Source organism: Gavia stellata, chromosome 31, assembly GCF_030936135.1.
Source record: "Gavia stellata isolate bGavSte3 chromosome 31, bGavSte3.hap2, whole genome shotgun sequence".
NCBI classification, from domain to species: domain Eukaryota; kingdom Metazoa; phylum Chordata; class Aves; order Gaviiformes; family Gaviidae; genus Gavia; species Gavia stellata.
In genome coordinates this window covers 1420609-1445218 of record NC_082624.1, presented here as the reverse complement: position 1 = coordinate 1445218, position 24610 = coordinate 1420609, and the positions used below count along the sequence as shown (strand labels likewise).

The window sequence follows — 24610 nt, the reverse complement described above, 5'->3', positions numbered from 1 at the left end:
CGCTTCACTTACGCCTTCCTTTGAGCAGCAGAAATAACAGACCGGAGACGTAACCCCGGTGAAATTTATCCGGATTTTCTTAAATATGGGGAGAGCAGAGGTGGAGCACGGGCAGGGCTGGTGCAGAGCGAGGCAGGGCTGAGAGCTCGCTGTGGCAAGCGAGACGCTTGTGCTTGCAGGAGGTGCCGGTGGGTCTTGGGTGCATCCACAGGGAAGGTCCCAGCTCGCCGGTGCATCCTCAGCCCGGCCGGGAAGGACCTTGTGCTTTCACCAGGGCCACGCGTGAAGGATTCCCACAGTGGGGAGCAGCCGGCGGGAGTGCAAAGAGGCTGTTCCCCTGCCCAGCACGCTTTAAAAGCTCTCTCCTTTTTCCTCCCCGCAGCTCAGCTCTCTCCCAGCGGCAGGACCATGCTGGAGGATGAGGATGGGATGAGCGAGAGGGGGCTCAGCAGCTCCAGGAGGAGATACGACGATGAGGAAGGTGAGCGAAAGCCTTGGGATGACCCAAATGGCAGCGGGGTCTTCCCTGCCGGCTGATGCATTTCCCAGCGTTCAGCTCGGTGCATCCCATGCACGACATGGGAAAATCTCCTGTGGGTGTTTTCAGCCTGGTGGGAAGAAGGCAAATATCTCCCTGGCTTTTTTTTTTTTTTTTTGCAAGTGAGAAACACCCAGATCTGCTCCCTAAAGAGTTTTTTTTTTATTCCCCCTCGCCATCTAGATTACCACTCCATCTATATCGGGGTGCCGGTGCCCCGGGGCTACCGGAGGAAACGGCGTCGGCGAAGATCTGTCTCCAGCCGGGACAGGACGAGCGAGAGCGAGCGGCACTACGAGCGCCAGGATCGCTCCGACACCGATGACGGCGGCCACGGCTGCTACGAGAGCGGCAACGACAATGCCAGCAGGACCAGTGAGTCGCCCTCGGGCTTCCCGAAAAAGCAGGAGGGGTTTTGCAGCCTCGTTTAATCCAGGATTAAATCGCCCCCACTGCACCTAGCCGCGTTGCTTGGTCCAGCATTTGCATTTGGCACTGCTTTTCCCAACGCTTCCCAGGTTTATTTTTCCCTGCGGATGTCTCTGAGAGCTGGGCGCAGGGTGTGAAATGGGATTTGGGGCGGCTTGCGTGATGGGTGGGCTAAAAAGAGGTTGCCCTTGCCCTTGGGAGGTTGCTGAGGAGGAAATCTGGGTACAGCGGGGTCCCGGGGGTGCAGATATCCTCCGGGCATCACACCTTGTTCCCGACAGGCTTTTGCCCGGGGCTTTGCCCAGTCTCATTAAATCTCCTTAGCGAAGATTAACATTTTGCACAGCAAAGTAGCTGTCGATCTCTTGGGGTTTGGTTTTTTCCACCCCCCCCCCCCTAGAAAATTGCATTTGGGTTTATGTCGAGCAGACCACGTCGCGGCTCAGCAGAGCGGGCAGGGGCTCGGCTTTGCTTTTCCCGACGGAGGGGAAAGTTTTCCAGGTTTTTTTGCAGGGGGAAAGGTTTTTTATTTGCAGCGGGCTTTGCTCGCAGCTCCTTCCTATGCCTTCGGTGGCGATGTGAGCGGGGCCACGTCCCCTCCTTTCCGCAGGCGGTAAATGCCACCGGGATGTAACACCGGGCTGGTTTTGGGGGGGCAAAGCCCTTTTATGGAGGAAAAACACCCCAAAAAGCCTCAACTTTCCCCCAGGAAATCTCCCTCATTTGGATGGTTTTTCCCCCCCAAAAAAATCTCTGCCCTGAGCTTGGAGGGGGTTTTCCCACCTCGCTGCGGGTGGGAAACAAAACCCCTCCACAAAATAACCCCAAACCTTTGATTTCTGTCCTCCCGCCTCTCCCTCCCTCCCCTTTCTCGCTCACTCCATCCCGCTGCCACCCAAAGCGCTCACCTCTCCTACACGCATCCCGTTTGATTTGGTAACTTCCCGTCATGAGAGCCGAAGGGAGAGGAAAGTGCTTTATATTCTCTATAATCTGCTCCTTAAGCCTTGGGAGTTTAACAAGCCTGAGTGGATAAAGGAGGAAGTTTGGGGGTTTGGGGTTTTTTTTTTGTACCGTGCAGCGAAGGTTTGGTTTAGCCAGGAAGAAATGGGGGAAAAAATGGAAACGATTCCAGGTAAGTTATTTCCATCGCTCTTTGGCGTCCGCGGCAGGGGGAGCGGGAGGGGAAGAAAGGCTCCGGTTTTTTTTCGGCTTTGCTTTTCCAAGGGAAAAGCAACTTGGGAGCTTGCGTGGGGTTGGGTTGAGCGCTCGCTCAGGGCACCGAGCTCCAAAGCTCACCCCAAAAATATAGCGGGGTGGGGGGGAACTGTATCAGCTTCCACTGCTCCCCAGCAGCGGGGAAGCAGAAAAGATGGTATTTGGAAGGAGAAAACTCACCCAGACCTGGGGTTTTCTTGAACAGGAATGGAGTGTCTAATCCCATGGGATGTGCACCCCAGTCTCCTCTTTTTTTGGGGGAGGGGATCCTTCTGAGCCATAAAAACCCAGGGAAAGGCTGTCACGTCTTCAGAAGGACCACGACAGCGGGTGGTTACCATGCCGGAGCGTTAAATAAGGCTTAGTCCCGCTGCCCGGCTGGATTGCAAACCCCGGCTGCGGCATTGCGTTCCCCCATCCCCTATTTTATCACTTTTTTTTATCGTGCCTAAAGCCAGAGCAGGATTTTTGGTTTGGAAAAGCATCACTAGGCAAGGTTTTACTGCTGAATCAAAGTTGGGGTGTGAAGGGCTCTCTGCACCTCAAATTAAAGGAGGTATAGATCAGCGCGACTGCTCCATCCTGTCCGACGACCCACGGAAATGTAGGCTCTTGTGTACGTAAAATTATCCTATATTATCACCAGCGTTAATGCTGGGCTAATTCTGCAGCTGTGGGCTCGATTCGGATCCGCTGTGACCGAAATCACGGTGGAGCTTTGCTGGGCATAAAGCAGGAATTGCAGCTGTGAGCGTTTTCCCATCGTAAAAGCTGGTTCAGGGAGGTACGGATCTGCTCTGGGCACCCGTTGAACTGTGTCTTGCATGAAATAGGTGCCGATTTTGGGGTGGCTTTGTGGGTTTTGGCCAGTGTCGCTACAGCAGTTTTACTCTTGTGTTCCCCGGAGCTGCCAAGCCCTAGACGCCGCTCTTCAGTATATCCTCCCAAGAGAATACCTTCTCCTTCCCGGGATTAATGTAGGTGCTGGATCAAATTTCCAGGAGAAAAAAAAAATCACCGAGAGCTGGGCTGTAACCGGCTGTGGGGCTGGGTGCTTTCCCAGGCTTGAAAGGGTCCTCCAGTTGAATAAAGCCCGTGAATTTTGGCTGCGCGGCAAAGCCCCGGCGCTGTTGGTTTAGCAACCGGCTCTTTGCTCGGGTCAGCGAGCGGCAGGGAGAGGAGGCGGACGATGTTATGCATTGAGAAATGGGTTTATTCTTTAAAGAATGGGGAAAAAAGCTAAAAACACCCCAAAAAGCTCTTTACGTCCAAGCTTTCCTTTAGCTTTTGTGGTTTTCAGCAGCTAAAGTGTGTCAGAGCCCCGACCCCCCAAAATGAGTCGCTGGGGGGACCCTCCGGCAGGTTGAAGCAGGAGAGACCCATTCTTAAGCACACGAGGAGGGGAATTTGGGCAGTCGGGAGCAGCAACCACCAAATCAAGGATTTGCAAAGCTCTAACCCCTCCCTCCCCGCTCCTGCAAAATTGCAAATCCCCCTTTTTTATACAAATGCATCCAGAGATATCACCTGAGATGGGTATTTCCCATCCGGCTCATTGCATTTGCGGTGAATTTGGGGGTTTGCAGGAAATTTAAGGGTTGGGCTTCAGAGCAAAGCAGACGGCATGAGGCCGGGGCGGGGGGTTGCCGGTATCGCACCGATTTCATCCCCGCTTACGCGAACGGCACTTAGGCTTAAAGAACCTGAAGCCCTCCAGGCATGTAGCCCAGCTCTAAAATTAACAGGAATATTAATAATCATAATAATGAAGCTTATGGAAGTGGAAGGAGGACTTGACAACAGGGCTTTAGTCCTGGTGGTGGGGCTTAAAGGGCTTAAGCGGTTAAGCAGGCTCAGCCTCCAGCGCAAGGGACATCCTATTCTTTCACAGCCACCGCGACTTGGGGTTTGTCTGCTTTGGTGGCGGGACAAGGCAATATTTCTGGTTTTCCCTCCGCTCGCACACGGCAATTTAATTACCTGCTTTTTCGGGTACCCTATTACCCGACTTTCTTATTCCCAGCTTTGAGAACAGGAGGATTCTGCAAACAAAGACATTTTCCAAGCTGGATTAACTCCTGCTGTATCAGGAGAGGGCTTAGACCCATGATTTTATTAAAAATACACCATTTCCACAGAGCCTGGCGTAGGGCTGATTTTAACCTCGTTTGAATAACGGGGTAACTGGGGAGCGGTCCCATCCGTGCCACATCTGGGTTCATACCCAGGTGTTTGATTCCTCCCTGCGAGCAAATTTATGAGGCTTTGCTAGAAAAACACGCCAAGATGGAGAGGGTTAAGAGAAAACCCAGCCTGGCTTTTATTTGAGAGGAGAGAGCAGGTCCGTCACCCTCCCGTGGCCGCGGGGAATGCACCGAAGATGAAAAACCCTTTTCCCATCAGTCAGGAGGTTTGCGGATGGGTGACGTGTCGCCGCTCCCCTTCCCGAAACACACCACGGGGAGCAGGAGGCCATAGGTGCCCTCCCCTGCAAATAAACCTGGCGGGTTATTTGCAGCAAGAAGCTGGATTTTTCCTGCAGTAATGGCAAATCTGTCTTATTCCCCTCGAACAATACACGTTCATCTCCGGGATCCAGCGGGAAAATGTGTGCCGAGCGCTCGTGCATCCCAGTGTGCGGTGCTGGAGACCGTAAGGATTTCGTTGCTGATGGCAGGCAGCTCTAACCTGGCAAAAACAGGCTCTGTGGTAGGGAAAAATGTGGGATACCCCATGGAAACAGGGCACATAATGCTCCTGGAAGGGGAATTTGACTATATTGTATATAGGGGTGGCTGCGTTCCTTGATTCCCAGCCCAAACCTATATATTCCCCTCTGGCTGCTATGCAGCCGCCGCGCATCCTTTCCGCCAGCATCCCATATCTCTTTGCACAGGGATTTTGAGACAGGATTACTTAGAGTTTCCCTACTCCTCAATGTCTCTCACCTTAAACATTTTCCTCAAAATCTCCTTTTTTAACCCCAGGATCCTAAATAACCCTACAGATCCCTCTTTACCCCCGTGCTGGGACTTTCCATATGGGAATGGTGCGGGATCATCTCGTCTCCGGCTGATGGTAAACCTCTTTTTTTCCCCCCCCGGCAGTGTCACCAGCTGCCGAACGCCTCCGCTACATCTTGGGGGAAGACGATGAGCCTCCCAACCCCACGCTCTTCACGGAGATGGACACGCTGCAGCACGACGGGGAGGAGATGGAATGGAAAGAGTCGGCCAGGTGAGGCGGGGGGGAGATGCGTTGGGTTGAAAATATGTCGGGTAAAGATCCCCCCTTAAATATCCCTGGGTGGAAAAGGGGTCAGGGAATGAGCATCATTTTTAATGAGGTTAAAAATTGACCGAATTAGGGAAATGCAAAAAACACGGCATTTTCGGGGTCTTTGCATGATGGCTGCAGCCTGCCGAGGAGGAGGAGAAGGAAGGGAGGAAGATTTCCCATCTTCTTCCGCATCTCCCCAGGTTGGATCGATCCCAGAGCCGGGGCTTTTCCCATTCCCAGTTGCAGCATGAGAGCAAAGCCCTGCAGAAAGGGCTGGGAGAGTGAAAAAACCGGGATAATGTACTGGGAAACTGGAGAATTAGAGCAGAGAGCTGGGAAATGGGAAGAGGGACATATTTTTCCCCCCACACTTTTGCTGGCCAGGCCAAGAGTTAAACAACTTCTGCCCGTCAAGCAATAATAATCAAACCCCACCCACTACATCTTTAATAAAATTATTGGAGGGGTTGCAAGTGGCATTCGCTTTATTGAATTAGGAGCTTTTCCAAGGGAAAAATCTCAAATCCAAGTGGGATTTTCTCTTCTTAGCCTCAGCTGAGTAAGGGCTAGTAGGGTTGGGATTTTCTGGGGGGCTTTGGAAAGGGATTCAGGGATGCTGACGGCATCCCAAGCCCTTTCCTTTCAGTAGCACGTGCAGGATTTCGGAGTCCGGGTGCGGAGGTTCGCCTGAGGGATGGGGAAGAGAGCAGGATCAGGCCCTGCGGGTGCTCATCCCATCTCTTGGGCTGGTTATTGGCATCACCAAAAATTTGGAAAGCTCTTAAGCATCCTCCTGGTTGCCAGCCCTGCCCAAAACGCAGCAGCGCAGGGATGCTGTTGGTAAAATCCTTTATTTCCCCCCCCCCCCGATGTTGCATAGGTCTGTATCTATTCATCCCTCCCCACTCCCCAAAAAGCTCAGAAGGCAAAAAAATCAGCACTTGCATTGAGTTTTTTATCAGGGAAGCCTTGAGATGGAGGTTTCCAAATTCCTCCCAGGAGGACGGAGGTTTCTCAAGTCCCGGATTTCCGCTCTCCGGCGAAGAGCGGTTCAGCCTCTTTAGCCACAGGAGAGCAGCTCCTTGGTGGGAGCAGCGCTACCTGTGGCTAAATCCTCAATAAATGGAAATAAATGGAAATAAAGAAGCCAAGCGCAGCAGGGAGACGGGGTTTTGCTGTAGCCTTGGCGAAAGCATCGCGGGATGCCGGTCCCGGGGCAAAGGCGCCGCTGGAAACGTGCCTCGAGTCCTGCACGCCTCCCCAAGCTGCCGCCCCGTGTGCGCGCTAATAACCCACTTTCGGCAGGAAAACAGTGCAAAAAAGAAACGAAAAGCGACCTAATCGGCTTTGGGCGAGCACCGGCGGGGCTTAGCGGGTGCGACGGCGGGAAGCTTGAATTTCCTCTCAATAAAAGCAGCGTTGTTTCAAGGGCTGGAGAAGGGGTTTCTGCAAAGAACTCAGGGTGGGGACCTTTGGAGTGATGGGCACTAGGGCCAAATGTTATATTTTTGGATGCTCTGGGGTTTTGTCCCCAGCACAGACCATTCCTGGCACTCCCGGATAATATTTGGGGGCTTTTTTAATAGGGACACCCAGCATTTTCTCCGTGCAGCAGCATTTTAATGCACTCCCCTGCAGCCGATACAATCCCGGGCTCTCCCCACCCTTCCCCTGCAGCGTTCGGGAGCTGTCGGATATTTCCAAAAACGCTTCTCCTCCTACATCCTTTCTGTCTGTGCCCTCCGCGGCGGCAGGAGCCCAAATCCCAGTTGTACCAGTTGCAAGTTGTAAGGTTAAGCCCTGCGAAGGCTAATCCACGGAGCCTGCAAGGCTCCTGTAAAGGAAAAGCAGCTTTCTTCCCCAAATCAACGTCTTGCCGAGAGCTGCCTGCCCTCCCCGGAGTCCGAGCCCCGTTCCCGGGGAGCTGGGAGAAATGAGCCACCGGTCCCGAATTTGCTCTGAAGTCTTCGGTTTGTAAAATTAAGGAAGGGAGGTGGAAGGGCTGATTTCCAAGGGCTTGCAAATCCTCTTGTCTCCCACCATGGGAATGAAGCGCTCAGGTTGAAGTCTGAGCATTGCTAAGGAACTGAAAAGGCATTTGCAATGCCCTGGTTTTTTGTTCTCCTTCGTGCACGGCTGGTCCATACGGGTGCAGATCCTGGCTAAGGCAAGGTCAGCTCCCTGGGAAAACCTCCCAAAACTTGCAGGAGGCATTTGAGGAGGGTGAAATCTGCAGGGTTGAGTTCATGCTCCGCTCTGCAACTGTGCAAGCAGCACTTTGTCTTACGCAGTTACTTGGTTTCTCCATTCCCATCCTGAGTAAGAAGCAAAAACTTTGCAGGATGAATTAATTCAGGCTTGCAAAGCCGCCTGCAGAAAGGAAACGCCACGGGAAAAGCAATCCTGTTATTCTCTTCTCATACACCATCCCCGTCCCCATGGCTGCCGCTGTCGTTTCAGGTGGATAAAGTTTGAAGAAAAGGTGGAGGAAGGCGGGGAGAGGTGGAGCAAGCCCCACGTGTCCACGTTGTCTCTGCACAGCCTGTTTGAGTTACGGACGTGTCTACAGACGGGAACGGTGCTCCTGGACCTAGATGGCTACTCTTTGCCCCAAATCATAGGTATGAGTGGCTCTCAGTGGTTTCAGATGGATTTTTTTCCCCATGTCCTAAAATGCTGGGAACAGATTTAACTGCATTTACTTGCTGCAGGCAAATATTAACCAACTTGCAGGGGAATAAGCAAAGACAGGAGTTGAGAGCCATCAGCTTGGTTCAATAAGTGTTGTTGTCTTGAGCTTTCTGGGGTGGTTTGCAGTGGGGTAACCCACGTACCTCCCTCGTTTGGTGCTTGCAGATGATGTCATTGAGAAGCAGATCGAGGACGGTCTGCTCAAGCCGGAGCTGCGGGAGAAGATAAGCTACGTGCTCCTCAGGAAGCACCGTCACCAAACCAAGAAGCCAATCCACCGGTCCTTGGCCGACATCGGAAAGTCCGTCTCCTCCAACACAAGTGAGTCCTTGGGGTCCAACCTGCGCCTGGGTGCATCCTTGAGTCTTCGGTGAGCAAGCCTGGGGGGAGGAAGGTCTCAGGAGAAGGAAAGGGGGAAACCCAACCATTTGGGGCACCCAACTATTTACTGCATTGAGAAAGACCCCAAAAGCGCTGCCACTGGTGGCTTTAAGGGTGGGGGGGTCATTGGGAGCTGGAAGCCAAGGAGATGTCTGCTGAGATGAACAACAGCGTTGTGTGATGGACAACGGCGTTGGCGGTCACTTGGCCAAGGGGCTTTCTGGCAGAGCAGCCTACAGACAAATCCAGTCTGCTCCGCGATTGAACCTGCCTATTTTTGAGCCATTATAAAAGGGGATTTGTTTGTTTTCACGCTAGATTATTTACTTAGGTTTAAACAGAGGTCATTTGGTGGAGCCTGGGATTTGCCGGGCTTCGGCTGCTCCGCGGGTAGGCAGAAACAGCAGCGTCCAAGCTCAAAGTGCACATGAAAGAGGCTGTCAATAAGCAATATTCCCACCCTGTGGGCATCCCCAGGTTTCAAAGCAGCCATCATCCGTGTCGGAGGACTAGATATTTGAGCTAACATTTGCCCAGAAGCCTTCAAAATGGAGCACAGCTTGGAAGTGTTGTGGTTGGTCCCTGTAGATAGGAAAAATAGGGCCATCTTTCGTGTTTCTAGTTCCTTGTGGAGACGATGGCATCCCTTTGAGTTTGCAAATAAGGACACTGAGGAAAAGATGGTTGTTGGCAGGAGCAGAGGTGTCCCTCGCATTTCTTGTGCCACCTGCAACTCCATGATACTGGAATAAATGCTGCCAGCACATTGAAAATAGGGTCATGCCCAGTGGAAATTTCATCATTATTTTTAGTGGGTTTAACAAAAAAAACAAAATGTGGATAGATGCTGTGGTTGCAGCTGGTGTTTCAGAGAGATGCAGAGCAGCTCAACAAAACCAGTCCAGGCAGTTTTTCCCAAGGAAAACACAGTTTTGGGAATTCAGGAGGTTTTCTGAGAAAACGCTGGGCTTAACACAGAAAATGCGCAGGGGAAAAGGGAAGTCTCTATAGCTAAGTAATTCAGTTTAAACATCTGAGATGAAAAATGGGACTCGTCACCAGTTTAGAGAGGAGAAACGTAGACGTGAAACTTGGTCGTGGCCAACGTAAATATTTTGAAGTCCATGGCAAATTTCAAGCGTAGGTTTCTTTGGAGAATTGGGAGATTAAAAAGCCAAATAAAGTGTTGGGTCTTCCTAAGCAACAGAAATTACACTTCTGAACCCATTTATAGCCTTAAAGAGAGCATTGGTGGGCCGTGCAGGCTCCTTGCACGGACCCTCTGCAGCGGGAAGACGTGGGGGAAGGCAGTTTATTCTTTGCTAATGGGAAAATTACTATGGGTGGGATAAAAGTACAAATGAGAGCGGGAGGGAAAAGCGAATTGCTGGTGCATCAGCACTGTAAGGGTCACGTCTGTGCCGGGCAGATGATTTTCAGCCCGGCCTCTTGCCGTCAGCATCACCCAACCGTTCTCCACGGCACCTGCATCTCCTCTAACAGCTCCTTTCCCCCAGCCCGCAGCCCCGTCCGGAGTCCGGCCGCTGGCGCCGCCTTCCACCGCTCCACCGAGGACCTGCGGATGCGGCAAAGCGCGAGCTACGGCCGCCTGCGTAAGCCAGGGAGGGTGGCGGGGAGGTGGAAATGGTCCTAAAAGAAGCAGGAAAAGAAAATAATCAAGTTGCAATATGAGAGTGGGCGACTGCAATTACAAGGGGATCCCAACCACAGCCATAAGTGAGATGTGGTTTGCGTTACCGCAGGGTGACTGATAGCAGAAAACCTCATATTCTTGGGCTTTCATCTTACTGCCTGTGGTTTGCAAGCCCAGCTATAATAAATAATGGTTTTTTTAATGTGCACTGAAGTCCTCCTGCCATGGTTTCTCCTTGCACATGGGGCTGAAATTGGGGTGCGCATCACGGGATGGTTTTCTCACCTTCTCTGTCTCATCTCCATCAGGTCACGCGCAGAGTCGGAGCATGAACGACATCTCGGATACGCCGAGCACCGACCAGGTAATCGTCCCCGAAAACATCAGTGCGATACTGTGAGGAGTATCTCCAACACGACCTGCAATGTGGCAGGGGCTCTGTGGTTGTTAAAGTCCATGTGAGCCTTGTGCGGCTTCGCTCGGTCGATAACAACGCAAAGTCCTAATTAGGGAAATTAATACACGTATTGATCCCTGCTAACTCATGGGGAAGCTGTCCCAGAAATAATACCTGTGCTTGCAAGTTGAACGCAGAATTAGGGACATGGGAGGATGCTGATGTAGCTTGAGATCCTTAGGGTGGAGAAAAAAATTAAATCTTAAGGTAGGAAAGAAAAGGTGCTTGGAAGAGTGCAGGGATCCTAAAAGAGCCTCCGCTTGGCTGGGCAAGGGCAGGTTGCAGGGGGTAAATCCCAACCAAGCACTTGGGGCTGCAAACGTTAACACAGCTCTCGAGATAACGGTCTGTAAATACAGAGGCAGGTTCCGTTTTTCCCTGCATTTGCAGCGTGATGGACGTGGGTTTCTTAGTGCAAAGCTCAGCTGAGAATCCGTCGAGGGCTTTTCCCCCCTGGTTGGCTTTGCACCGGAGAGCTGGGAAGGAGGTCAGGCTGCTCGGGCAGTTCGTGGGCAGATCTCTGCTTGCCGAGGAGGTGGATCAGCAGGCTTCTGTGCTGTTCTTTTGCTGGATGTCCCATCCCCATTCCCGGCTATTTAGCTGGGGACTGTTGATGCATTACGTGGGCTTTGCTCTGTGTCTATTTGTGCGTGATTTCAGCATAAACCTAAGAGGAAATTAAACGCAATGCGGGTTTGTAGGGGACGGTACGGGATGACAGCTTGCTTTTCCCCAGGGATGTCCTTGCTGGGCTTACCTGGGGTGATGCAGTTTAGAGGGAAGCGAAGGATGGAAATTCACGTGTCACTGGGAACCACGGGAGAGGGATGCCAGGAAATCAGGGAGGCACAAGGTTTCCAGGACACCTCCCTAAATTAGAGCTGCAGTAAAGCAAGCCAACTGTCCACTAACGAACCCCAAATATCAGCCTCCAGCAATGGGGTGCGGAGGGTTAATCCCAAAATATGCAAAGCATTTAGGTTTAATCGCCCTATTAGGCCCACTACAAAGGGACTTTTTAAGTGTTACATGAAGCTTAGTGGTCACTGTTAACTCCTGCTCTTGCTTATTCCAAGCTGCATTGGAGGAGTTGCTTTATTATTATTATTTTTTTTCCATTTGGGTTTAAAAGATTAGAAAGGGGAGAGCTTGCTGCCCAGCTCACATGCCTTCCCTCATGCTGGCATATAGATTATAACAACACCCTGCCTGGGTTGGTATTGAACCCTTTTAGACTAATAATGAAAGAGCTGCAGGGGAGAAGAGACCTGGGGAATAAATCCATGAACGAGATTTCCTACTTCCATTATTTGTTCCTGCTCTGAGGATGAGACTGGGGGAAAATGAGCTACAAAAACATGCCCCGTGCATGGCGCCGAGCCGTGTTTCTGCATTATATAGGGTCTCGGGGGAGCCCGGGGCTGCAGGGCTGCAAATAGACTTGCAAAAATGCATGCTGGCCTGCTCCAAAATCCATATTTTTTGGCTCAGATTTTCTGCAGGGGGATTGCCCGGGTTTTTCCTTGCATAGACCCCAGCGCTGCAAAGCACCTTTTGCAAACCACCCAGTTGCACGTTGTATTAGGGAGCCCCGAGCGTGCGGTTTCAAGTTCATCTCGGGCTTTGTGATGGTTTTGGATAACAAAGAAACTCAGCTTTATGAATTCTTGCTGGTTTATTCTTGAAAATGGCTCTCAGATCCCCACCTCCGGGAGTCCTGAGACCATCAGAGATCAAGAGGTTTGAGCCTGCGGCTTCAGCTTTTGCACTCAGGGTGTGGAAAAGTCAAATTTTGGCAACTGCTCCCTTCCCCATCCTCGTCTTTCCAACAGCTGAAGAATAAGTTCATCAAGAAGATCCCCAAGGATGCGGAGGCCTCCAACGTGCTGGTGGGAGAAGTGGAGTTCCTGGAGAAGCCCTTCGTGGCTTTCGTGCGGCTCCTCCAGGCAACGATGCTCGGAGGGGTGACGGAGGTGCCCGTCCCCACCAGGTGAGCGCAATTCCTTTGGGTCCGAAGCACCGAGTGGTCTCACGACACGGGTGCCCGTGGTCCGAGGTTGCCAACACAGCGCCTTTCCCTTCCCAGGTTCCTCTTTATTCTCCTTGGTCCCGCGGGAAAAGCCAAATCTTACAACGAGATCGGCAGAGCCATCGCGACCCTCATGGTGGATGATGTGAGTAGATGCAACGCCCGGTCCTCGATGGGGACCCCCTTGCTCAGAGCAAAGAAAAAAAAGCAATTTCCATCCTATCGCCCAAACGAATGAGCTTTAAAATCCCATAACGACATGGGACATGTGCGTGCTGGACACTGTTCCCGGGCTGACACCTCTCCTCTTGACCCTCAGCTCTTCAGCGACGTTGCGTACAAAGCCCGGGATAGAGAAGACCTGATCGCCGGCATAGATGAGTTTCTGGATGAAGTCATTGTCCTGCCGCCTGGCGAGTGGGACCCCAACATTAGGATTGAGCCACCCAAAAAAGTGCCCTCGGCTGACAAGAGGTAGGTGGGAGATGTGGGGCTGGTCCCAGCCCTGTGGCCATCCCCATCTCTCGTTCTGGAGATGCTGGAGGAGGACCGCAGCTTTGCTTGCCTTCATCCCTAGAAATAATTTTCCAGAAATGCTGCTTTTTCAGCAGTTTTTGCCCCCAGATCAGCTCAGAGCTATTTCCACTCTGCAAAATCTGCATTATCTCCCTGGGTTGCGCAAATCCAGCACTTATCTTTCCAAATTTGCCCCAAAACCCAAGCTCTACTGCAGGCCTTGGTCGTGGTCCCTGCATCAGGACCAGGTTGGTGGGACAGGCGCCGTGGCCGACGCCGGTGACTCTCTCCTGCAGGAAATCAGTTTTCTCCCTGAACGAAGTGGGGCAGATGAACGGCACGGCCGGTGGGGCGGGTGCCGGGGGCGGTGGAGGAGGCAGCGACGATGGGGAGATGCCTGAAGTTCACGAAATCGGGGAAGAGCTCGCGTGGACCGGCAGGTGAGCAAGCACCCTACCACCCAAAAAACTTCGGTGGGTGCCAGCACCCATCAGCATCTCCTGCTGGCTCATCCCATGGTCTCCTGGGGCATGGAGGGGTGAAATCCTTTTGGGCACAGGCTTTTTGCACAGCACCGTATCTTTTTTTGGTGGAAGGCCCATGCATCTGGTCCTTGGTGGTGTCTCCCCAGGTTTTGCGGTGGCCTCTATTTGGATATCAAGAGGAAGCTGCCTTGGTTCCCGAGCGACTTCTATGAAGGCTTTCATATCCAGTCCATCTCTGCCATCTTGTTCATCTACCTGGGCTGCATCACCAATGCCATCACGTTCGGGGGCTTGCTTGGGGACGCTACGGACAACTACCAGGTTGAGTCCAAGGAGACGGGTCACTTGGGCTTGGGGACAACAAGCAGGGATGGGACGGGACGGGACGGGATGGGACGGGATGAGTTTTACTCACCTTGTGTAATGCCAAGCTTTAACGCTGGGGATGGAAATTCATTGCCAAGTGGGACTGGTAGTCCTGAGATAACCTGCAGGATGGGAAAACCTGTCTCAATGGCAATGCCCCGAGCACGGGGATGTGGTCCCAACCAACCTGTATGGGTCCAGGCAGAGGTCCTTAATTCCCAACTCCATCCAGGGTGTCCATGGGGATATAACGTGTCACAACATCACCATAATGCTGGCTTTGATCCCTCCCCAGGGTGTCATGGAGAGCTTCCTCGGCACGGCGATGGCAGGCTCCATGTTTTGCCTCTTCGCCGGGCAGCCGCTCATCATCCTCAGCAGCACCGGCCCCATCCTCATCTTCGAGAAGCTGCTCTTCGACTTCAGCAAGTAGGTGCTGGGCGGTGCCAGGGGGAATCGGGACCCATCCGTACCGAGGTGGGAGCTGTTCTCCAGCCCACGGCGTGCTCTCACGAGGCTGCTCTCGCCTTGTCCCCGCTTTCAGAGGCAACGGCATCGACTACATGGAGTTTCGCCTCTGGATCGGCTTGCACTCTGCCCTACAGTGCCTTATCCTGGTGGCCACCGACGCCAGCTTCATTATAAAGTACATCACCCGCTTCACGGAGGAAGGTTTCTCCACCCTCATCAGCTTCATCTTCATCTACGACGCCATCAAGAAGATGATCGGAGCCTTTAAGTACTATCCCATCAATTCGGACTTCAAGCCGGACTACGTCACCATGTACAAGTGCGAGTGCATCGCTCCCGACCCAGGTGAGTACATATCTTTTTCGGCACCGGATGGGGAAGATGAAGGGGATGGGGCGGGTCCCACCACGGATAAATCCCACTGGATCGTTGGCTGAGGACATGGGAGGAAGCAGCTACCCAGTCAACGTGGGGTGGAGAGACCTCGTCTCGTCCTCCTCCTCTGAGGGTGATTTTGGGCAAAATGGAAGTAGACCCTTGCCCCCCATGGAAGAGCGCGTCGGTGCTTGCCGGGACACGGCGAATGGTGCCAGAGATCCAGGGCCTCAGCCTGGAGCAGCCAGACCTGGAAAGATAAAAAGGAAATACGGGGGGAAAAAAAAGACATTTTAGATCATTAATTCCAGCCTGCTGCCAACAGAAACTTATTCTCCAGAAAATACGCCCGGAGGGGTTTTGTTCTCTCCGGTGTCTGGGACACCCTGGGATATCCCGGTTGGGTGTGGAAACCTCCTTGGACTGTTTTTTCTCCTCTTTCTTACTCCTTTTTAAAAAGGAGAGGCCATCGGGCTCTGAGCAGACGGTCTTTTGATGGTTCCACTGGTTTTGCTCTTGGATAGACGTACCCGATGATCCCCGGTCCCAATCATGCAGCTCAGATGCCACCTGGAAGGGAGCAGAGATCTTCCGTTTGGGCTAATGCCAGTGACCGCCTGCTCTCATACGAGCTGAATTTATTTAAAAAGTCTAAATGCTAACAGTTTTGGGGAGTATCAGCTGCAGATAGAGGAGGCAGAGAGGTGTGATGGTGAAGCTCTCCCCAGAAATACAAGCATCCAAGACCTGCCATGCAACGTGTTCCCCACACATCCGTCATTGCAAGGAGAGATCTTACTCACCGTGATGGAAATAACATCCATTTGGTTTAATTTTGTATTTTTCCTCAATTTCTGTTTATCAACCACCCGCTGAGTGACCCGATCCCGTTGGGTTTTGAAAGCCCTGCGGGCAGTGGGGAGCACCCGCAGACGACGCAATCCTTTCCGAACCGAAACCCTCCCGAATTTGACCTGCAGGAAAGCCAAGCCCAATGCCCCACGCAATCCCCGAGGGGCTGAAATATCCCGAACGGGACCACGACCACCTCCATCCACCCGTGTGTGCCGGCATCTGCCCGGCAGCACCCGCTGCCGTGGCTTAACGCAGAGGGAAGGCAAAGCCTTTAGCCTTCAGGGAGGTCTCCCCCTTTTCCAAGCCCCCGTCCCCAGCAAACCCCGGGTCACCGAGAGGCATTTGCACCCCAAAAACCTTAAGCCTCTTTGCAACCCAGCCCCATTCCTCACCCTTGCTGCCCCAGGCACCCAAGGCAGCGGTGTCCGCATTGGATTTTCCATTCCTCTAGATATTGAGAAATTATGTTTGTTCCCCTCTACATCCTTTTTTAATCTTTTTTTTTATTAGTTCTGATTTTTTATTATTATAACTGATTTGTACCATATTTGTCTCTGCTGCACACATCAATTTGGGCTGATTTCAATCTCAAGTGAGTATCGCCTTCTAAATATTAAAACTATTTTAATATTTGATACTCTTCCCCCGTGGGGGTTTTGTTGTTATTTTTTTTCCATGTATTTGATTTTTCTTTCTGCTCTGATAAAAGGGTTTATGTAGAGCCCTTAGGGGTCCTCTCCTAAAATACCACCAGTGGTATACTACCCTTTAAGTTGTAGAAATCACAAATAAGGCTGGTTTCTGGAAAAATAAAAGGCTATGGAGGAAATAATAATAATAATAATAATAATAATAATAATAATAATAATAATAATAATAGTTTTAATGCTGGGTTTGCCAGTGCTGTTTCCCAGAGCCCGGTTTCGGCAGCCCCGGGGTCTCTGCTTCTAACCCAGCAATCGCTTCTCCTTCATTAATCCTCGGCGCCGGGGATGGAGGCGGCAGGTCGGGGCAGCCGAAATTCCCGCTTGGTGCAGGAAGAGGATGGAGCGGAGGGAAGAGGGGGGGGCAGAGCGGTCCCGGACCCTGCTTAGGGGCACCCATAAAGAACGTGGGTGCTCCTGAAGCCGCGGAGCTGCGTCACCCGAAGAGCCGAGCGGAGCCGCTTTTTGCACTGGAGGAGAAGGTGCCGGGGGCTAGAAAAGATGGATTTTTTTTTTTTGGCAGTGAGACACCAAAACACCCCTAAAAGATTTAAAAAACCCCAAAAAAGCCAAATAAATGAAAGCAAATTGGGCATGATTGGGTGCCACCTCTCCAAAAAAAACAGGCTGCTTTTTCAGTCTTCTACCCCCGTGGGTTTAAGACGCGGGTGTCGGGATGCTTGACCCCGCTGCCGGCGGCTTCCCCGGCAAGCTCCTAAAAATTTTAGGAGCTGGGAAGCTCCCAAAAATACCTTCCCCCAGGCACTCACCAGCCCCGGAGGGAGAAGCCGCCGAAGGAGAAGCCGTGTTCTCCGCCGGCACGTGGGATTAATCAGGGAGAAGTTGCTGTGGGGTTAGAAATTGGGGGAGTTTCTCCCCAAATCCTGGTCTGCCCTCGGGATGCCGATCCCCGCGTGGCTCTCGGAGGTTGTGCTTGACCCCGCGGTTGCTTTTACACCGGCCGGGCTGAGCCATGCTTCTCCGGGTGAAGCGCGGCTGCTTTTCATACAGAAACCTCGATATTAGCCAAAAACCTCAATAACAAACTCCTTTCCTGCAGCCAACGCGACCTTGTTCGATGCTTCAGCTCCAGTGGCACCGAACACCACTAATGTTTCTCTGGTAAGCGGGTTTGCTCATCCCAACGGGAAATTTTGGGACAAGGGAGGGCAAATCCCAGGGGCTTTTGCATCCGGGGAATGATGCGCACCGGCTCGGAGCGAGGGAAACGTGGGATTTGCATTGGTTTGGGTTCACGGTTGGGCTCGGCGGCACCAAATCCCCACTTTTTTTACCTGAATTAATAGCAGCTCCGGGGTTTTCCCATGGTTATGGGGCTCCCGGGAGCAGCAGCCCTGGGAAATACCCCTTTCCTTGCACGCTGCAATTGCTTAAACTCCTAATTTTGCCTTTTGGCTGGGAAATGCCCCTTTCCTTGCACGCTGCAATTGCTTAAACTCCTAATTTTGCTTTTTTTGGCCAGGAAATACCCCTGTCCTTGCACGCTGCAATTGCTTAAACTCCTAATTTTGCCTTTTGGCTGGGAAATACCCCTTTTCTTGCACGCTGCAGTTACTTAAAATTGCTAATTTTGCTTTTCGGGGGGGGTTTCTCCCCAGTACAATGCTATTAACCTAACAGCTCTGGACTGGACTCAGCTGAGTAAGAAGGAGTGTCTCAAATACGGCGGCAGCTTAGTGGGGAAATCCTGTAAATTCGTGCCCGACCTGGCCCTTATGTCCTTCATCCTCTTCTTCGGGACCTACTCCATGACCTTGACCCTGAAAAAATTCAAATTCAGCCGCTATTTCCCCACCAAGGTAAGGAAAGCGCCGGGTTTTACCCTCCTCTTTTCTAAAAGGTAGGAAAAGCGGGAGCTGTCGGTCTCTTTGCTGGATGCAAAGAGCTCCAGGAAGAGAAATCTCTATTTCTAGGAGACGTTGGTAGCAATTAGGGGAATCCTCCCCAAGCTTTTAGCCGCTGATTTGGCTCTTGCATGCTGAATAACGCAGCACCTTGCGATGCAAAGGGGGAAAAAATCTGCATTTTGTGGGTTACACCCGGGTTACCCGTGGGTGAGCGGAGCTGGGAAGCCCCAGAGAAGGATGCTGAAGCGGGAGCAAACCTCTCCATCCCGATAATTAGCCTCTCCATCCCATTAATTACTCTTTCCACCCCCGTTTCCTCATCTTGCCTCCAGGTCAGGGCTTTCATTGCTGATTTTTCCAATGTCTTCTCCATCCTCCTCTTCTGCGGAGTGGATGCCTGTTTCGGACTGGACACCCCTAAGCTCCATATCCCCAGTATCATCAAGGTTCGGTTGTGCCGGGGGGGGACCCCTCACCTCTCCGTCCGCACTCTCTTTCCAGCTTCTCACCGGTTTTTGGGGAAAATCGCGGCTCCCGCGGTGTCCGGGCACCTTCTTAAAAGCTACTTTCTCTTTTCTGCAGGAATATGCTAATTCTGTGACTTTTTCTCCTTCTTTTTTTTTCCCTTTTTTCCCCCCTTTTCTCTTTTCTCGCTCCCGGCAGCTGCGTAAACTTATTAGCGATTTCTCTATCTTTATGTCCATACTAATGTTTGTGGGGCTGGATGTGCTTTTTGGACTCAACACCCCAAAGCTCCAAGTGCCTACTGATTTTAAGGTAAAAAAAAAGCAATAAAATCCCTTTCCGGAAGCGTTGCGGAAAATTTCTCTTCCCCCCATCCAGGGTACCACTGTCAGTGACTTGGGGAGTCCCAGTGAGCATCCGGGGAAAATTTGGGGTTGAGGCATGGGGATGCTGGGGGTGGTTTGGGTACCGATGCGTGGTGGTGGGATTCGGGGATGGATGTGGGATGGGATGATGCTCGGAGGTGATGGGCTTCAGGGGTGATGTGGGGCTTCCCGAAATGCCAGCGCTTGGGTTTTTCCCCCCCTCTGACCCGTGCCCGTGGTGTCCAAACCCCTTGTCTTCCCCCCACCCAGCCCACCCGCGTGGACCGAGGGTGGTTCGTGTTTCCCTTCGGGAAGAACCCATGGTGGGTTTACCTGGCGAGCGCCCTGCCCGCCCTCCTCGTCACCATCCTCATCTTCATGGACCAGCAGATCACGGCCGTCATCGTCAACAGGAAGGAGCACAAGCTGCGGGTGAGCCTGGACGCATCCCATGCTTGGGGGCACGGCATCGCGTGGGGTACCGCCTGCACCCCTGCGAGCACCCGCTTTTGGGGTGCGGATCGGGTGCTGCTGCAAGGCACCGGGGGGTTCACCCCACCTCGGCACGCTGTGCAAAGCAGGGGCTCACCCTTTCCTTTGCAAGCTGTATTTTTGGGGTGACAAAGCCTCCTGGGTGTTAAATTCACCCGATGCTGTAGGTAGTGGGGTGCAGCGGGGTGATGTGGGGTGCGCTGCAGCAGCGCAGGATGCAGCAAGGTGATGCGGGGTGCACTGTGGGGGATGCAGGGTGCAGCGTGGCAATGTGGGGTGCCTCAGGGTGATTCAGGGTGCGTGAGAGCAACGCAGGGCGCTTCAGGGGGATGCGGGGTGCACTATGGCAATGTGGGGTGCCCCAGTGCAATGTGGGGTGCACTGCAGCAATGCTGCGTGATGCAGGGCGCACTGTGGGGGATGCAGAGTGTACCATGGCAAAGTGGGGTGCATGGGGGTGATGCAGGGTGCTTCAGGATGATGTGGGGTGGTGCAGGGTGCACTGTGGTGATGCGGGGTGCATGAGGGCAATGTGGGGTGCATGAAGGCAATGCAGGGTGCATTGGGGTGATGCAGGTGCTCTGCAGTGATACAGGGTGATGCAGGGTGCACCATGGTGATGCAGAGTGCACTATGGCAATGTGGGGTGCACCAGTGTGATGTGGGGTGCACCACAGCAATGATGGGTGTACCAGGGTGATGCAGGGTGCACTGTGGTGATGTGGGGTGCACCATAGCAATGTGGGGTGCATGAAGGCAATGCAGGGTGCATCGGGGTGATGCAGGGTGCTCTGCAGCGATACAGGGTGCTTCAGGGTGATGCAGGGTGCACCATGGTGATGCAGAGTGCACTATGGCAATGTGGGGTGCACCAGTGTGATGTGGGGTGCACCACAGCAATGATGGGTGTACCAGGGTGATGCAGGGTGCACTGTGGTGATGTGGGGTGCACCATAGCAATGTGGGGTGCACCAGGGTGATGCAGGGTGCACCGTGGTGATGCAGGATGCTTCAGGGGGTGCAATTGGGGTGTTGCAGGGTGCACTCCAGGGGAAACCCCACTTTGCTGGGCTCTGGGGTGAATATAGGACCAGTTTCATGAGCCGCGTTGCCCCCCCCCCCCCCCGACCCTCCTGGGTGCTGTGTTGCAGAAAGCAGCGGGCTACCACCTGGACCTGTTCTGGGTGGGCATCCTCATGGCCGTCTGCTCCTTCATGGGGCTGCCCTGGTACGTGGCGGCCACCGTCATCTCCATCGCCCACATCGACAGCTTGAAGATGGAGACGGAGACCAGCGCCCCGGGGGAGCAGCCCCAATTCTTGGGTGTCAGGTGAGGAAGGCTCAGCCACGCTCTTCCTCGGGGTGGGGGGGGATAACCCAGGCACAGCAGCGGGTCCAGCCAGCACGGCCTCATCCTGCTTCTCTCGCCGTTCCAGGGAGCAGAGAGTGACGGGCATCATCGTCTTTGTGCTGACGGGGATTTCCGTCTTCCTGGCCCCTATCCTGAAGGTAAAGCATTCCCGTTCCCCCATCCCTGCTCCCTCCCTGCAGATATTTGGGGACCTGGGAAGAAAAAGCTGGATTTCCTCCCCCACTCCATGGCCCCCCGCGTTGGTCCCCATCCCCAGGAATGAGCTGCCGCCTTCCTTGGGGTAAGCGCCGTGTTTTTTCCATGTCCCCAGTACATCCCCATGCCGGTGCTGTACGGCGTCTTTCTGTACATGGGCGTCGCGTCACTGAATGGCATCCAGGTAAGTGCTCCTCCTCCTCCTCCTCCTTAATGGCCATGAAGGGGTCCTACACCAGGGCAAAAAGGAGGATTTTTGACCCCAAAATTTGCATGCATCCAAGATTTCCAGCTGCATGGGACAGCAGATATCCAAAAACCTCTGAGAAACATCAAAAAGCCCCAAATTCCCCATTTTGGAGACTGAAAGAGGGTTTATCTGGGCAACCTGGGGAATGGGGCCAAGGGCTAACACCAGCCTTCCTCCCACCGCAGTTTTGGGACCGCTGCAAGCTCTTCCTCATGCCGGCCAAGCACCAACCCGACTACGTCTTCCTCCGGCACGTGCCGCTGCGCCGCATCCACCTCTTCACGCTGGTGCAGATCGTCTGCCTGGCCGTCCTCTGGATCCTCAAATCCACCGTGGCCGCCATCATCTTCCCCGTCATGGTAAGACCACCTGAGCTGCTATTGCAGCCTCGTTTAGAAGATGTTTTTGAGATTTGAGGAAATTTTGGCAAGTGTGGCTTGGTCCTGTGGTACTCCCCAGGTCTTGGGATGGGAGATGCTCTTGCAGATCCCACTCTTGCATCTCTCCCCTCCTAGATTTTAGCCCTGATCCTGGTGAGGCGGCTGCTGGATTTTGTCTTCTCCCAACACGACCTGGCCTGGATTGACAACATCATCCCCGAGAAGGAAAAGAAGAAGGAGGATGACAAGAAGAAGAAGAAAAAAGGCAACAAAGGAGATAGCAGCAGCGATGAGGAGGTAGGTGTGGGGTGGGTGGGCGGCTGCTGTGGACGGTGGGGGCATCCTGGACCAGCCAGGGAGGGAAAGGTCCCACCGGAACCTCCAGATCGGTGGGTTTGGGATGACAGTCTTTGATTCATGAAGGGGTTTCACTGGCTGATTGAGGGGCTGTAAGTGATGCTTAAGGGCTGGCCAGAGGCTCCAAGCGGTGCTCAAAGTGTCCAGAAAGCTGGAAAATCATGGCAAAAATGAAATCCTTAGGGAAAAGAGCCAAAATCACATGGCTGAGGGTATGGCACCCATCGTATGGTGGCAAAGCATCATTGACCCACGCAACCCCCTCCTGCAGAACCTTCCCCGGGCAGAAGGGCTGAGAGTTTATTTGGGAAGAGGAAGGCAAAGCCTCCTCCTCCTCCTCCTCGTGCACCCACCTCCGGAGGTTTTGGGTGCCTTTGGGTGCTCCAGGTGCTCTTGGAGCCCACCCAGGCGCTGCCTTCACCGAATTTCCCCGCTTTCTTCCCCAGTTCCCACCTCCCTCAGTCATTAAGATCCCCATGGAGCCCCTGCCATCGCAGCCCCGAAACGGGGGTCCCCATTGCCTCAGCCGTAAGTAAAGAGCTCAGGAGCCTCCTTTGCATTCCCTACCGCTTCCTAACCCCCCCCCGCAGCGGGATCCGCTCAGCCGCCGCCGATACTAACCCCACTAAAAGACACAGCCTGGATCTGGCCCGCCGAAGCGGGGAGGAGGGTTTGCTGTATATAAAGCAGGTTTGAGAGGATGCAGCAGGCTCGGTGCCGCTAATAATTTTGTATTCCAAGGGGCTGGGAAGCCAGGACTTTCCTGGCTCTCCCCCTGACGCTGACGGGCATTTTTAAAAAGGATATATATTTGGGAAGGTTTTTAGCCCCCAAAAGCAGGGGATGGAAAGCTTGGGGCGGCATTATCCCAGCTGTGAAAGAGCAGATGTGTTCAATTTGGCTCAGCCTTCTGCCCGGAACATCACACGTGAGCTGGTGCAAAGCCAGCCATGACCAAAAAAAAATCAGAATAAATCTGGGTGAGTTTATTCCAGCTCGGCACCAGGTTGCATCATGACACCGGCAAGTTTTAACACGATAATTCATTGACTCTGTCCTCAAGCTGCTGCTAGCTGGGCTGGGGGGGGGGCTTTCTCTTTCTCTAATCACCCCAAAAATCAGCATTTCTCGGGAGCTTTTCTCCTCTTCCCACCGTCCGGAGGATGCTGGACCCAACAGCAGGTTGGAGGAGGGGGGATGAGTGGGTTTTTTTTTGGGGGGGGGGGACTCCTTCCTCACCCGGGCAGTGTTTCAGCTCCATGTCCCCCCCCAGGAAAGAGGTCCTCCACCTGGAGCTTTGCGTTCTGATTCCTCCCCGAACGGTTCAGACCTGGATCGCAGGTAAACGGCACCGAACGGGCTCCCCAACCCGCTCCCCCATCCCCGGGGGACCAGCACCCGCCGTGGGAAACATTTTCGGGGTCACCAGCCAACGCTCCCGGCTGAGCATCACTCGCTCGAGCTGGTTGCCATCATCCTCGGGCTTTTCTGAAATATCTGAGTGTATTTTCACAGCATTCCTCTGTATTTTGGGTGCTTTTGTTTGCTGGCCCCGGCTAGTGGGTTGTTGGGATGGGGGGCGCTGCATGGGATGATGTATCCCGAGCCTGGCACGAGAAGGTTTATAGCGATAAAAATGCCGCTGGGTAACAGCCACAGGGATTTTTAGGATTGGGATGTACATCTGAATCCTGAATTCTCCACCTGCAGCTGCGAATTCTGCAGATTGTCCATATTAAAGGCAAAAAGTATCACATTTTTATGAATTTTTACTGGCGGTAACATCATCCGGAGCCCTTTGCTGGGGGTGCTGGGGTGGTTTTGGGATGCGGGTACCCATGCCTGGATGCTCACTTCCCTCTCTCCTCCTCCTCCTCAGTATTACCCTTCACCTGAAGATTTCGTGCCCGTCGTCTCCTGCATTTAACTACTCCCGAAACCCCATCTGCGCCGTGCCCCAGGTGAAGATAGAGATGGAGTCGGACTACGAGGACACTGACACCGAAAAACCGCCTCGGGACATGGGCAGTGAGACCACGCTATAGTCCCGCGCAGCGCTTCCTCTGCGATTTATATATATATATAGATATTTATATATTCATATATATATATAAAGCAAATTGGGCTTATTTTTCTATGATATGAGACGGAGGAGACCGGTGGCCCCAGGGGTCCGTTGCTCTGGTAGTTTTTAGCGTCATGAGTTAAATGCGTTGTTGAATTTTTCTCCCTTTCTGCCGGGCGAAGGCGTTGCCGCTAGTGGCGAAATGGGGCTGAAAAGGTAGAATTGGCGATTTTGGCCTCCGCTCGCCCCGGATCCACTGCTGGGCTGGAGAAGCTGGAAGTGTCGGGGCTGTGGGAGCAGCCGGGATGCTGATGGGGAAGGGGACTGCGCTGGGGTGAGGTTTTCGAGGGGGA

At 53.2% G+C, this 24610-nt stretch overlaps 1 protein-coding gene across 1 annotated transcript; it reads left to right on the top strand.

The window, feature by feature from the left end:
- The first annotated feature begins 408 nt into the window (after nucleotides 1–408).
- SLC4A5 (solute carrier family 4 member 5) lies at nucleotides 409–24237 on the top strand. Its single transcript, XM_059831584.1, has 25 exons — nucleotides 409–481; nucleotides 722–913; nucleotides 5293–5422; nucleotides 7925–8085; nucleotides 8321–8476; nucleotides 10054–10149; nucleotides 10499–10554; nucleotides 12480–12637; nucleotides 12734–12821; nucleotides 12996–13150; nucleotides 13489–13632; nucleotides 13824–13998; nucleotides 14339–14472; nucleotides 14588–14859; nucleotides 17509–17570; nucleotides 18068–18268; nucleotides 18980–19093; nucleotides 19417–19578; nucleotides 20790–20968; nucleotides 21075–21147; nucleotides 21321–21389; nucleotides 21641–21814; nucleotides 21971–22132; nucleotides 23466–23533; nucleotides 24072–24237. Exons 1-25 carry the CDS (start codon nucleotides 409–411, stop codon nucleotides 24235–24237), a joined length of 3420 nt encoding a protein of 1139 aa, XP_059687567.1.
- Nucleotides 24238–24610: the final 373 nt, after the last annotated feature.